Consider the following 12607-nt stretch of genomic DNA (forward strand, 5'->3'; position numbering starts at 1 on the left):
TATACACACACAGCTCTGCTATACACACATTATACACACACAGCTCCGCTATACACACATTATACACACACACACAGCTCTGCTATACACACATTATACACACACACAGCACCGCTATACACACATTATACACACACAGCACTGCTATACACACATTATACACACACACAGCACTGCTATACACACATTATACACACACACAGCTCTGCTATACACACATTATACACACACACAGCTCCGCTATACACACATTATACACACACACAGCTCTGCTATACACACATTATACACACACACAGCTCTGCTATACACACATTATACACACACACAGCTCCGCTATACACACATTATACACACACAGCACTGCTGCAGACTCTCTATACATCCTGAGGTAACGCTGAATCCTCTGAGCAGAGAATCCTGTCAGACCTGGACATGTGACCCCATGACTCCTCCCACACACGGGGCTGGTCTCATGACTATGACATCATCACAGGTCCTGTATGTGGAGGCGGCTGTGCAGGAGGAGGTGAGGGGTCGCGGCTCTTCTATCAGGGTTACAGGGATACGGGGAGGGGGTGACCGGGCCCATAAGAAGAGAGCGGCGGCGGCTGTCACCATGTAATGTCTCCAAGTTATCATTAAATAACTTACTGGTTGTCACTGGGAGAAGTTTCTGGACTAAGAGCTTCCATATAGTTACACTGTGACACCAGCTCCAGACTCTGGTATATAGAGACGCATCTTCTCACATCTCTACATATCACTACATTATCTGCTCATTCATACAGTTACATTGATAAAAATGTATAAGATACAAAATAACAGCCCCGCTCCCAGAGATTTGCATTTCTACGCCCCATGTGACCGCAACCTAAACATTGAATTCAGATAATTATCGTGTAACTTCTCCTGGTATCGGTATCGCACTCAAGATTCTGGTATCGGGTCAACTCTTATCCTGTAGCAAAGTTGTCTTCAATTGCTGATAGATTTTGTCTCATCTTATTTCCATCCAGGTTTCTACATTTTAGGATCCTTTACTAATCTCTTCTCCATTTAACGTCTGGTCCCTCAAGGATGGGAAATGAGAAGGACACGAGGGTGGAGAGAATCTTCCAGCTCACCCTAGAGATTCTCTTCTATATTACTGGAGAGGTGAGAGATTGTGATGAGGTCACATGACATCATTATCTATGGGAATAACAGATGATAGGACTGGAGAGGTGAGAGATTCTGGAAATGTATGGAGGGAGATTTATCAATGTGTCTCTCCATAACCAGGATTACACAGTAGTGAGGAAGACCTCTAGTGGGCGCTGTCAGGCCCCTGTGTGTGAAGGGCGGGGGAGAACCCTGAGCCCAATCCCGGCTCCTCCACCTCACCCCCTGATACATGATGACATCAATGAGCAGAAGATCCTAGAAGTCACCCACAAGATGATGGAGCTGCTGACTGGAGAGGTGACACTGCTGGGAATGCTGGGACATTATACAGTAACGCTATGAAGGGATCTGGGTGATGACGGGATCATTGTGTGTGTCAGGTTCCTATAAGGTGTCAGGATGTGGCTGTCTATTTCTCCATGGAGGAGTGGGAGTATTTAGAAGGACACAAAGATGTGTACAAGGACGTCATGATGGAGGACCACCAGCCCCTCACATCAGCAGGTAATAGACAGGACTAAATCCACACGTCCTTTCATTATCTGTATGGAAAGAAGGAATTCAGTCTCTGTTTTTCCTGCAGGAATACTGATCCCCGGGGCCGTGAAGGAAGAGACGGAGCTGCCAGGTCAGTATGAACATATACTAGATCTCCTGAAAGCGCAAGAGCATCACCTTCTAAATGTAACCTCTTAGCGCTCACTGCAGTAATAGTACGTCATGGAGCCGAGGATGTCAGTGTCAGTGTCAGTGTCTCACAGCTGACATCCCCATGCAACACCCCTGGTCGGAGCGAGCTTCGATCGGGTGTGTTAACCCATGAAATACATCAGTATTGCAGGGTATTATAGTGAACAAGCAAACAAATGATTGCTTGTACATGTCCCATAGTGCACCAAAAAAAAAAGTAAAAAAATTTTTTAAATAAAAAATAATAAAAATGCCCCCAAAGCCCCAATACATAAAAAAGTTTAATAAAGCACAACAACATGATTTTAACTAAGTGAGTTTAAAAAAGTATCAATACCAAAATTTATATTAATTTTATATTATATATTACATTTATATTGATCGCGGGCATACATCGGCGCTGCGGAGAGGAGCAAGAGATGAGCACTGCTCACCTCTACCCCTTTCCATAGGAATATACACGTAGAAAGATAGGACATGTCATATCTTTGTACGGGCTATGGAGCAGTACAGTGCCGTGAGCCCATAGAAGTGTATGGGGGACGTATATCTGCCATATATATGTCAGCCGTATATACGTCCCCCATACATGTGTGTGAATGTAGCCTTAGTCTGTGTCAGTGATGCCACTTTTCCAAAAATTGGGAAAGTTCAATACAATTTCAGAAGAACCGCTGCTTTATTATAGAACTATTCAGAAAGTGTTTTAAAGAGAACCTATCACCCCAAAAAAAGACCCTGTCCAAATGTGCCAATTGCGTAATCGCTGCCGGCTCTCCGCGCTGCATCCGTGGACCTGCTTATTAACATTGCAAGCCGGCCGCACTGACAGCGGCTGCGGACACGGACCTGCTTATTAACATTTCCGGCTGGCTTGCAATGTTAATAAGCAAGTCCACGGCTGCAGCGCAGAGAGCCGGCAGCGATTACGTGATCTATGCAATGCGGCCAGCTTCTCCTATAGGTCTCGAGGGGCGTGCTGGGGGAGTGTCGGTCTGCCCCCTTAATGAATACACCCGACTGCAGCGCTCGAGATATGAGGATCCAACCTCTTATTTGTTAAGAGGTCTGATCTGTTTCAACCATTTTTCCAAGCATAAATTTAAAAAAAAAACCTGGCTGGGGAGAAAGGAGCTAGGGAGAGGGTTATGAGTGGCACATTTAGACGGGGTCTTTTTTGGGTTGACAGGTCCTCTTTAAGTTTTAGCTCAGATCTGTAACATCCCCTGGGTTCTGTTTTTTACAACAGAGGCTGGTAATGGATAAAGCAGATTACTCGGCCCTTTGCCCAACACAAACTTACTGAGCTCTGATCATTCTAAAAAGGAGGTCGGGTCAGGAAGGATCAGAAGATTTTCAGCAACCTAGAAAAGGGAATCTATAAAATATCAAAATATTATAACATTTTATGTTTTTTGGGCAGATGACTGCAGCAGGAGCTCGGAGGGACGTCTGATATCTACAGATTCTAAAGTAGAAGAAATTGAGGTCACAGGAGATACATATGAAGAGAAAGATCCATCCTCAGCACTACACAGCAATGGTCCTCCACCTGTTTCATCATCACAGACTGCGAAACTATATTTAATCTACAAATTAGATATTGGACAACAATTAATTAACACAGAAGAGAAGCCATTCTTATGTTCAGAATGTGGGAAATATTTTAGCCGAAAATCAGATCTTGCTAGACATCAAAGAATTCACACAGGGGAGAAGCCATTTTCATGTTCAGAATGTGGGAAATGTTTTATCCAAAAATCAGATCTTGTTAAACATCAGAGAATTCACACTGGGGAGAAGCCATTTTCATGTTCAGAATGTGGGAAATGTTTTATCCGAAAACAAAATCTTGGTAAACATCAGAGAATTCACACTGGGGAGAAGCCATTTTCATGTTCAGAATGTGGGAAATGTTTTATCCAAAAACAAGATCTTGTTAAACATCAGAGAATTCACACTGGGGAGAAGCCATTTTCATGTTCAGAATGTGGAAAATGTTTTAATGAGAAATCAAATCTTGTTAAACATCAGAGAAGTCACACTGGGGAGAAGCCATTTTCATGTTTAGTATGTGGGGAAAAATACAGTAGTAATTCGGCTCTTGTTAGACATCAGAGACTTCACAAAGGGGAGAAGCCATTTACATGTTCTGAATGCGGGAAATCTAGTAGCATATGCTGCTGCAGTTATACATTGTAGTTAGACGGGGCAGGAGACAGGTAAGATGGCAGAGAAAAATGAAGAATTATGTTTGTCTAGATATGTTTTCCATTTCTCTTTGTTTGCTATGGTTGTTTTACTTGTCTCACTTGTATCATCTATCCACATCAATGCCTCACTTGTTCACTCACCTCTGTACACCAGTCTTGCCCTCTATAATTTATGTAACCAGACTAACTTATCTCAATGTCCTGTTTTGAAGCAAGAAATAACTTTACATAAAGTTTTCACCATGTGGCGGGCTCTGGGGAAAACAGGGTGTCACTTAGACTCTGTTCCCAGGTGTCGGCTTTACATCATAGTTCGCGTGGTTCAGGGGGTTCACTACCTCTGATACTGACAGTAATATCCAGCCAAGGTTCCGCTACCTGAACTGGCTGATTTCACCACAATCATGTCCCAGCAGTTTGCCGCTCAGGGCCAACAACTTGGTCAGCTCACCTCCATCTTGCAGCAATTTTTGGCTGCCCAGCACCAGCATCCAGTGCCTGCAGTACCTTCCGCTACTACACTGCACTGTCTACTGCTGAACCCAGGCTGTGACTTTCCATCCCCTCCAAGAATGACAGACGCCAAATTATGCGGGGGCTTCATTACCCAGTGCTCTTTTCATTTCGAACTGATGCTGTCACAATTTGTCACAGAACGGTATAAGGTGGCTTTCATGATTAGCCTTCTTTCCGGGAAAGCTCTTTTAGTTCATGGCTAATATCACCACATTCCTTGCTGAATTCCGGTCTGTCTTCGGGGAAACAGCTCGGGCCTCATCGGCTGGAACCGCCCTGCTGAACTTGCACTACAAAGACTTGTCTGTTGGTGACTACGCAGTTCAGTTCCACACTTTAGCCTTGGCCTTGGTCGCCACTTTAAAAAAAGGACTCTCTGGACATATTAAACATGCCCTGTCTGTGTGGTGGAACCTGCCATTCTCGCTGAGTGACCTCATCTCCCTGGCCCCTCGGATCGACATCTGGTTTACTGTGCATTTTTAGGAGTAGCAACTTGAAAAAGCACAAATTAAGACTCGACGACTTCCCCGCTTGGCTCTTGTCTTCCAAAGACTCTGTCTGCTACTCTCCGTGTCTGCTGCAGAGGAGCCTCTGCAGGTGGATAGAGCTTGTCTGACTCCTCAAGAGCATTCCAGATGAAGAAAGGAGAATCTCGGCCTCTACAAACAAAGAATCACTGGCACCACCTCTTCACCATGTATTACGTACTGTCCAACAACCGTATAGGGAACAGGTCTGAGCAACGACCATATAAGGGTGTGCTCTTCAATCAGAGTCCAAACGTAAATGAAGATAGAGCAAGGCAGCACTCACCAGCGTGTTCATTCTTTATTCAAAATTTCAGCATCACAGACGGATGCTATATGCAATACAATACGCAATATGTATGTAATCCCTAAATATCTAAATATTTAGATCCCTAAATATCTGCTAGGATAGGAATAAAAGAATCCCCCGTTAGAGGTTTAAGGTTTTTTAGTGCTTCTATCAGTATCTAAGGTATTTCTCCATTTGATACTTAAGGAATTATTGCATAGCATACTTAATGTTTTTTAATGTATGGATCCGGGTAAGTGAAACACTTAAATGTCTATTTGGTATGGATGTGCAAGCATTTGATTTTAAAGAAAAATTAGCCATTTTACACAATCTTATGTTTGTTGCTACTGTTACTTGGACGACACATGCAGCATGGTGGCGTGCTTAGCATATCAGGTGCACCCCACCTCTGTGTGACATCAAAGGCTAGAGAAAGCGCTTGTTTAGTGCTAAATGGCCTGTTGCGTTCTGTCCGTGATGCTGAAATTTCGAATAAAGAACAAACACACTGAGTACTGTTTTATCTTTATTTACGTTTTGTAATCTCTGTCTCTACTGTGCCAGCCTGAAGCACTTTCTTGATTCTTGTGCAGTCCGTCCACAGCGTTCGGGAAGCGCCTAGGGTTCTTGGGAGAAGCGTCTCCTCACCTGAATATTCCGGTCCTACTCAGCTCAGGAACAAGTGGCCAGTTTCAACTTCTGCCTTCCTGAATTCTGGCTCTGCAGGAAACTACGTGAATTCTGCCCTGGTCTCCCAGCATCATATCTCTGTGGTCCGTCTTGAGAAGCAGCTGGTCATTTCCTCTGTCAGTGGGCAGATCCACTGTGATCCGGTCTGCACCACGTCTTCTGGGCCTTCCATGGTTCCAGCTCCACGCACCCCTGTGCTCAACTGGCAGAAGAGGGTAAGTTCTTCGCTAGGGACTGGAATGCCTGTCACGCTGTTTGGTGGTACCTCATCCTGTATCCACCACAAACTGTCTGGTGTCCTCCAAGTCTCTGGTGGGCCCTCCCGCTCCATTTATGGATGTTTTCTAGGAGAAGCAAGCGGAGACTTTGCAACCTCACCCGTCCTACTGACCTGTTGCTGGGCACATCTCCGCCACGGGGTTTGGTGTCACCTCTGTCAGTAACTGAAACCGTGGCTTATGTCGGCTTATGTTAAGAATCTGTAGAAGGGGTTTATACATAAGTCCTCTTCTCCTGCCAATGCTGGATTCTTTGTGACCAAGAAGGATGGTTCTCTCTGCCCGTGCATTTACTATTGCGGTGAAAAATCGCTACCCACTTCCTCTGATCACAAAACTCTTTGACCGCCTCGTGGAGCCAAGGTCTTCACCAAATTGGACCTACAGGGGGCATATAATCTCATCCACATCCATTAAGGTGACGAATGTAAGACCGCCTTCACTACTCGCGTTGGGCACTTCGAATTTCTGGTCCTGCCATTTGGACTTTGTAATGCACCTGCCGTATTTCAAGAGTTCATCAATGACATTTTCAGATACTTGCTTCATACCTGTGTCGTGGTTTACTTGGACGATTTCCTGGTGTTCTCTACAGACCTTGAATCCAAGTACAAGTTCTCAAGCACTTAAGGGCCAATCGCCTATATGCCAGGCTAGAGACATGCCAGTTCCACCAAAAGAGTCTTCCATTCCTCGGGTATGTCATCTCTGACAAGGGTCTATAGATGGATCCCACAAAGTTGTCTGGGGTACTTCAGGCACTCAGTAGGACTTCGAGCTATCCAGAGATTCCTGGGCTTCGCTAACTACTACTTATCAGGATCGGAGATGACAATGACACAAGCCGACACCTGGGACCGGAATCTAAGTGGCACCCGGTCTTGCTGCGGCGTGGTACCACCAGGTCGTTCCACAGGCATGACTTGTCTGCGGTGGCAGTCAAGGTCGAGGTACAGAATCAGCAGGCAATCTCGTAGTCGGGGACAGGCCGGTGGTCAAGGCAGGCGGCAGTGGTTCAAGGTCAGAGACAAAGCAAGAGGTCCGGAGGAACGAAGTTGAGAACAGGTCCATTCACTAGCACGAGGCACAGGAAACACATTTCCTATAGGCATAAGCACTAAAATCCGGGAGAGAATGCTGGGAGACGTCGGGCTTTATCCATTTCCTGAAAAGGGCCAGCACCAATTAGCTGTGCACTGGCCCTTTAAACCTTCTGAAGCCGGCACGTGCGAACCCCAGGAGATGTAAACACGCTCGCACGGCTGATGGACAGGAATTGGGAAAGAGGAGACATGGTAAGGGGGCGTTGAGGCATACCGAGGATCACGGGTAAGCCCTCAACCCAAGACGTGGGTTGCGGGAGCACCCGTGACAGTACCCCCCCCCCTTCGGCCTCCCCCTCTTTGGCTGGAGGAACCTCTTCAGGAGACTGCGGTCCAGAATGTTCCCGGGATCTCTCCTCTGGCTTGAAACCCTTCCAGTCAAGCAAGAAGATCCGCTTCCCTTTCATTGTCTTCATATCTAGGACCTCCCTTACCTCAAAGACATTGGTGGAGTCAGCCTCAGGAGCAGGAGGAGGTACTTGCCGGGAGAAGTGGTTCAGGATGACAGGCTTGAGTAAAGAGACATGGAAGGAATTCGGGATACACATGGTGGGAGGAAGGCGCAACTTGTGGGCCACTGGATTTATGCGAGCGAGCATCTCGAAGGGACACAGGAAACGGGGCCCAAGTTTATAGCCAGGGATTTTTAGTTGGACATTCCTGGAGGACAACCAGACATTGCCACCAAAAGAGAAGACAGGAGGAGACCTACGCTTTTTATCCGCCTGGAACTAGGTCCAAGCAGAAGCCTGTAGCAAGGAAAGGCGAATCTGCTCCCAAATGGACTTTAGATCCTGTACCAATTCTTCAACCGCAGGAATGTCTGAGGACACAGGTAGAGGAAGAGGATGGCGTGGATGCAGACCATAGTTGATGAAGAAAGGTGCTGAGCCGGCAGAAGCAGGATTTTGGAAGTTATAGTAAAACTCCGGACAGGCCAAAACACAATGGCATAGATAGCAGCCCAGAGTCTGGTTAACTCTCTTCACCTGACCATTAGACTGTGGGTGATAGGTGGAAGAGAAGTCCAATAGCTGGTTACACAGAGAACACCAGAATTTGGAGACAAATTGAACCCCTCGATCAGAAACAATGTGCCGGCTAAGTCCATAGAGCCAGAAGATGTGGTGGAAGAAGAGACTGGCAAGACATGGAGAAGATGGCAGACCTAGAAGAGGGACAAAATGGGACATTTTGGAAAAACGGTCTGTTACCACCCAGATGACGGTATCGCCTGAAGAAGGCGGAAGATCCATGATGAAGTCCATAGCCATCTGAGACCATGGGCAGCTGGGTATCGTCAACAGCAGAAGGAGACCAGCAGGCTTGAGACGCAACAGCTTATTTAGGCACAGGAAGCCACAAAGTCCCAAACATCCTTGACCAGATCTGGCCACCAGTAGAATCGGGACACAAGGGCGACAGAGTGCTGCACCCCAGGGTGCCCAGCCACTCGTAAGCAATGTCCCCAAGTCAGAATTTTTTTCCCGTAGAGCCGGTCTGACATAGGTCTTGCCAGGAGGTAGTTGATGAAGATCCACTGGGGCAGCAACAACCAGCTGTTCAGGAACCGAGGAGCTGGTTCCTCTTGTATGACATCAGAGGCACAACAAAGGGCATCCGCCTTGATATTCTTCACTGCAAGACATAAGTGGATCAAGAGGTTGAAGCATGAGAAGAGGAGAAAACAATGGGCTTGCCTAGGGCTGAGATGTTGGGCTGTCTGGAAATTCAGGAGATTCATATACGCAGACAAGACGGTGAGCTCCCTCCAGAAGATATCGCCATTTTTCCAGGGCAAGTTTGTTGGCCAGAAGTTCCCTATCTCCTATGGAATAATTCCTCTCTACAAAAGAGAAAGTCTTAGAGAAAAAAATGCAGGTAAGGGTTCGGCCTTTGGGACCCTTTCTGCGTGACCACCGTACCGGCCCCCACTGAGGAGGCATCCACTTCCAGATGGAAAGGCTTACAAGAACTGGGGCTGAAACAAATGCAGACTTTAAGTTCGTAAAGGCTTCTTCAGGTGCCGGAGGCCAGAGTCGGGGGTTGGCACCCTTCTTGGTGAGCGCCACAATAGGAGACACCAGAGAGGGGAAGTGCGGGATGAACTGCCGGTAGTAATTTGCAAAGCCCAGAAAGCACTGTACAGCGCGTAGTCCTACAGGACAAGGCAATTGAAGAACAGCAGACATCTTGGCAGGATCCATCAGGAGACCTCTGTCGGAGATAATATAACCAAGGAAAGGAAGACTCGGCTGGTGAAATTGGCACTTTTCAAGTTTGGTATAAAGGTGATTAGGACTCGAGATCCGGAGAAAACACCAGGATGTCATCAATATAGACCACTACACAGGTATATAGTAGATCCCTGAAAAAGGTTGTCTTCAACTCGTCACCCTTGCGAATGCAGATAAGGTAGTAGGCCCAACGAAGGTCTAGTTTTCAGAAGACCTTGGCTCCACGCAGGCGTTCAAACAGCTCCGTGATCAAAGGTTGTGGATAGCGGTTCTTAACAGTGACCTTGTTAAGACCGCGGTAGTCAATGCATGGACGGAGTGACCCATCCTTTTTGGTAACGAAGAAGAAGCCTGCACCAGCCGGGGGAGAGGATTTCCACAGATTGACAGTTCTCATAGTAAAAAAGCCGTGTCTCAGGTACTTGTGTAGCTGATGTTTGTGTCTCTCACATGTGTATAGCAGAACAGAACATGTTAGGTACTTGTGTAGCTGATGTCTGTGTCTCTCACATGTGTATAGGTTAGTTACAGAGACCTGATGACAGGTGTTCTTTAACATTAAAGAGGACTTGTCACCTGTAAAAACCTGCGTCAGTTATAACACTAGGAGCTGTTTACTTTAGTAAGCAACTCCTAGTGTCGTTTTTTTAGGCGACAGGTCCACTTTAATAGGGGCGTAATCACAGAGAGTGCCTGGGGCAGCATCAACAGCAACTATTGTTTTACAGTGGCTCACACGATGCAGCTTCTATTGCAATATATAGCAGTGGCATCATTTGTGGCTAGAAAATATACACTAATAGCACACAGGACTGCACATTATACACACACAGCTCTGCTATACACACATTATACACACACAGCTCCGCTATATACACATTATACACACACAGCTCTGCTATACACACATTATACACACACAGCTCCGCTATATACACATTATACACACACAGCTCTGCTATACACACATTATACACACACAGCTCCGCTATACACACATTATACACACACAGCTCCGCTATACACACATTATACACACACAGCTCTGCTATACACACATTATACACACACAGCTCTGCTATACAAACATTATACACACACAGCTCCGCTATACACACATTATACACACACAGCTCTGCTATACACACATTATACACACACACAGCTCCGCTACACACACACATTATACACACACAGCTCCGCTATACACACATTATACACACACAGCTCCGCTATACACACATTATACACACACAGCTCCGCTATACACACATTATACACACACAGCTCCGCTATACACACATTATACACACACAGCTCTGCTATACACACATTATACACACACACAGCTCCGCTACACACACATTATACACACACAGCCCTGCTATACACACATTATACACACACAGCTCCGCTACACACACATTATACACACACAGCTCCGGTATACACACATTATACACACACAGCTCCGCTATACACACATTATACACAAACAGCTCCGGTATACACACATTATACACACAGCTCCGCTATACATACATTATACACACACAGCTCTGCTATACACACATTATACACACACACAGCTCCGCTATACACACATTATACACACACAGCCCTGCTATACACACATTATACACACACAGCTCCGCTATACACACATTATACACACACACAGCTCCGCTATACACACATTATACACACACAGCTCCGCTATACACACATTATAAACACACAGCTCTGCTGCAGACTCTCCTGTGGTAACGCTGAACCCTCTGAGCAGAGAATCCTGTCAGACCTGGACATGTGACCCCATGACTCCTCCCACACACGGGGCTGGTCACATGACTATGACATCACCACAGGTCCTGTATGTGGAGGCGGCTGTGCAGGAGGAGGTGAGGGGTTGCGGCTCTTCTATCAGGGTTACAGGGATACGGGGAGGGGGTGACCGGGCCCATAAGAAGAGAGCGGCGGCGGCTGTCACCATGTAATGTCTCCAAGTTATCATTAAATAACTTACTGGTTGTCACTGGGAGAAGTTTCTGGACTAAGAGCTTCCATATAGTTACACTGTGACACCAGCTCCAGGCTCTGGTATATAGAGACGCATCTTCTCACATCTCTACATATCACTACATTATCTGCTCATTCATACAGTTACATTGGTTTAATAAAAATGTATAAACTACAAAATAACAGCCCCGCTCCCACACATTTGCATTTCTATGCCCCATGTGACTGCAACCTAAACATTGAATCCAGATATTATTATAATATTTTTTTTTTCTTGGAAGTATCGGGTGTTGTGTAACTTCTCCTGGTATCACACTCAAAATTCAGGTATCGGTGCAACCCTTGTCCATGACTATGATGTCTTCAATTTCATTTGCTGATAGTATTTGTATCATCTTATTTCCATTCAGGTTTCTACATTATAGGATCCTTTACTAATCTCTTCTCCTTTTAACCACTGTTCCCTCAAGGATGGGAAATGACAAGGACACGAGGGTGGAGAGAATCTTCCAGCTCACCCTAGAGATTCTCTTCTATATTACTGGAGAGGTGAGAGATTGTGATGAGGTCACATTACATCATTATCTATGGGAATAACAGATGATAGGACTGGAGAGGTGAGAGATTCTGGAAATGTATGGAGGGAGATTTATCAATGTGTCTCTCCATAACCAGGATTACACAGTAGTGAAGAAGACCTCTAGTGGGCGCTGTCAGACCCCTGTGTATGAAGGACGGGGGAGAACCCTGAGCCCAATCCCGGCTCCTCCGCCTCACCCCCTGATACATGATGACATCAATGAGCAGAAGATCCTAGAAGTCACCCACAAGATGATGGAGCTGCTGACTGGAGAGGTGACACTGCTGGGAAT

At 46.0% G+C, this 12607-nt stretch overlaps 1 protein-coding gene and 1 long non-coding RNA gene across 4 annotated transcripts; both read left to right on the forward strand.

The window, feature by feature from the left end:
- Positions 1-479: 479 nt before the first annotated feature.
- LOC140065447 (uncharacterized) lies at positions 480-12498 on the forward strand. 3 transcript variants are annotated; one of them, XR_011847913.1, is made up of 3 exons: positions 480-529; positions 1020-1158; positions 12411-12498. It is a non-coding gene; the product is annotated as an uncharacterized lncRNA (long non-coding RNA). The 3 variants fall into 3 exon arrangements; XR_011847911.1 differs by lacking the exon at positions 12411-12498 and adding an exon at positions 1285-1640; XR_011847912.1 differs by lacking the exons at positions 480-529; positions 12411-12498 and adding exons at positions 536-621; positions 1285-1640.
- LOC140065409 (uncharacterized) lies at positions 1686-5829 on the forward strand. Its single transcript, XM_072113029.1, has 2 exons — positions 1686-1795; positions 3281-5829. Exons 1-2 carry the CDS (start codon positions 1714-1716, stop codon positions 4057-4059), a joined length of 861 nt encoding a protein of 286 aa, XP_071969130.1. The 5' UTR covers positions 1686-1713; the 3' UTR covers positions 4060-5829.
- Positions 12499-12607: the final 109 nt, after the last annotated feature.

The sequence above is a fragment of the Engystomops pustulosus genome, chromosome 6 (assembly GCF_040894005.1).
Source record: "Engystomops pustulosus chromosome 6, aEngPut4.maternal, whole genome shotgun sequence".
Taxonomy (NCBI): domain Eukaryota; kingdom Metazoa; phylum Chordata; class Amphibia; order Anura; family Leptodactylidae; genus Engystomops; species Engystomops pustulosus.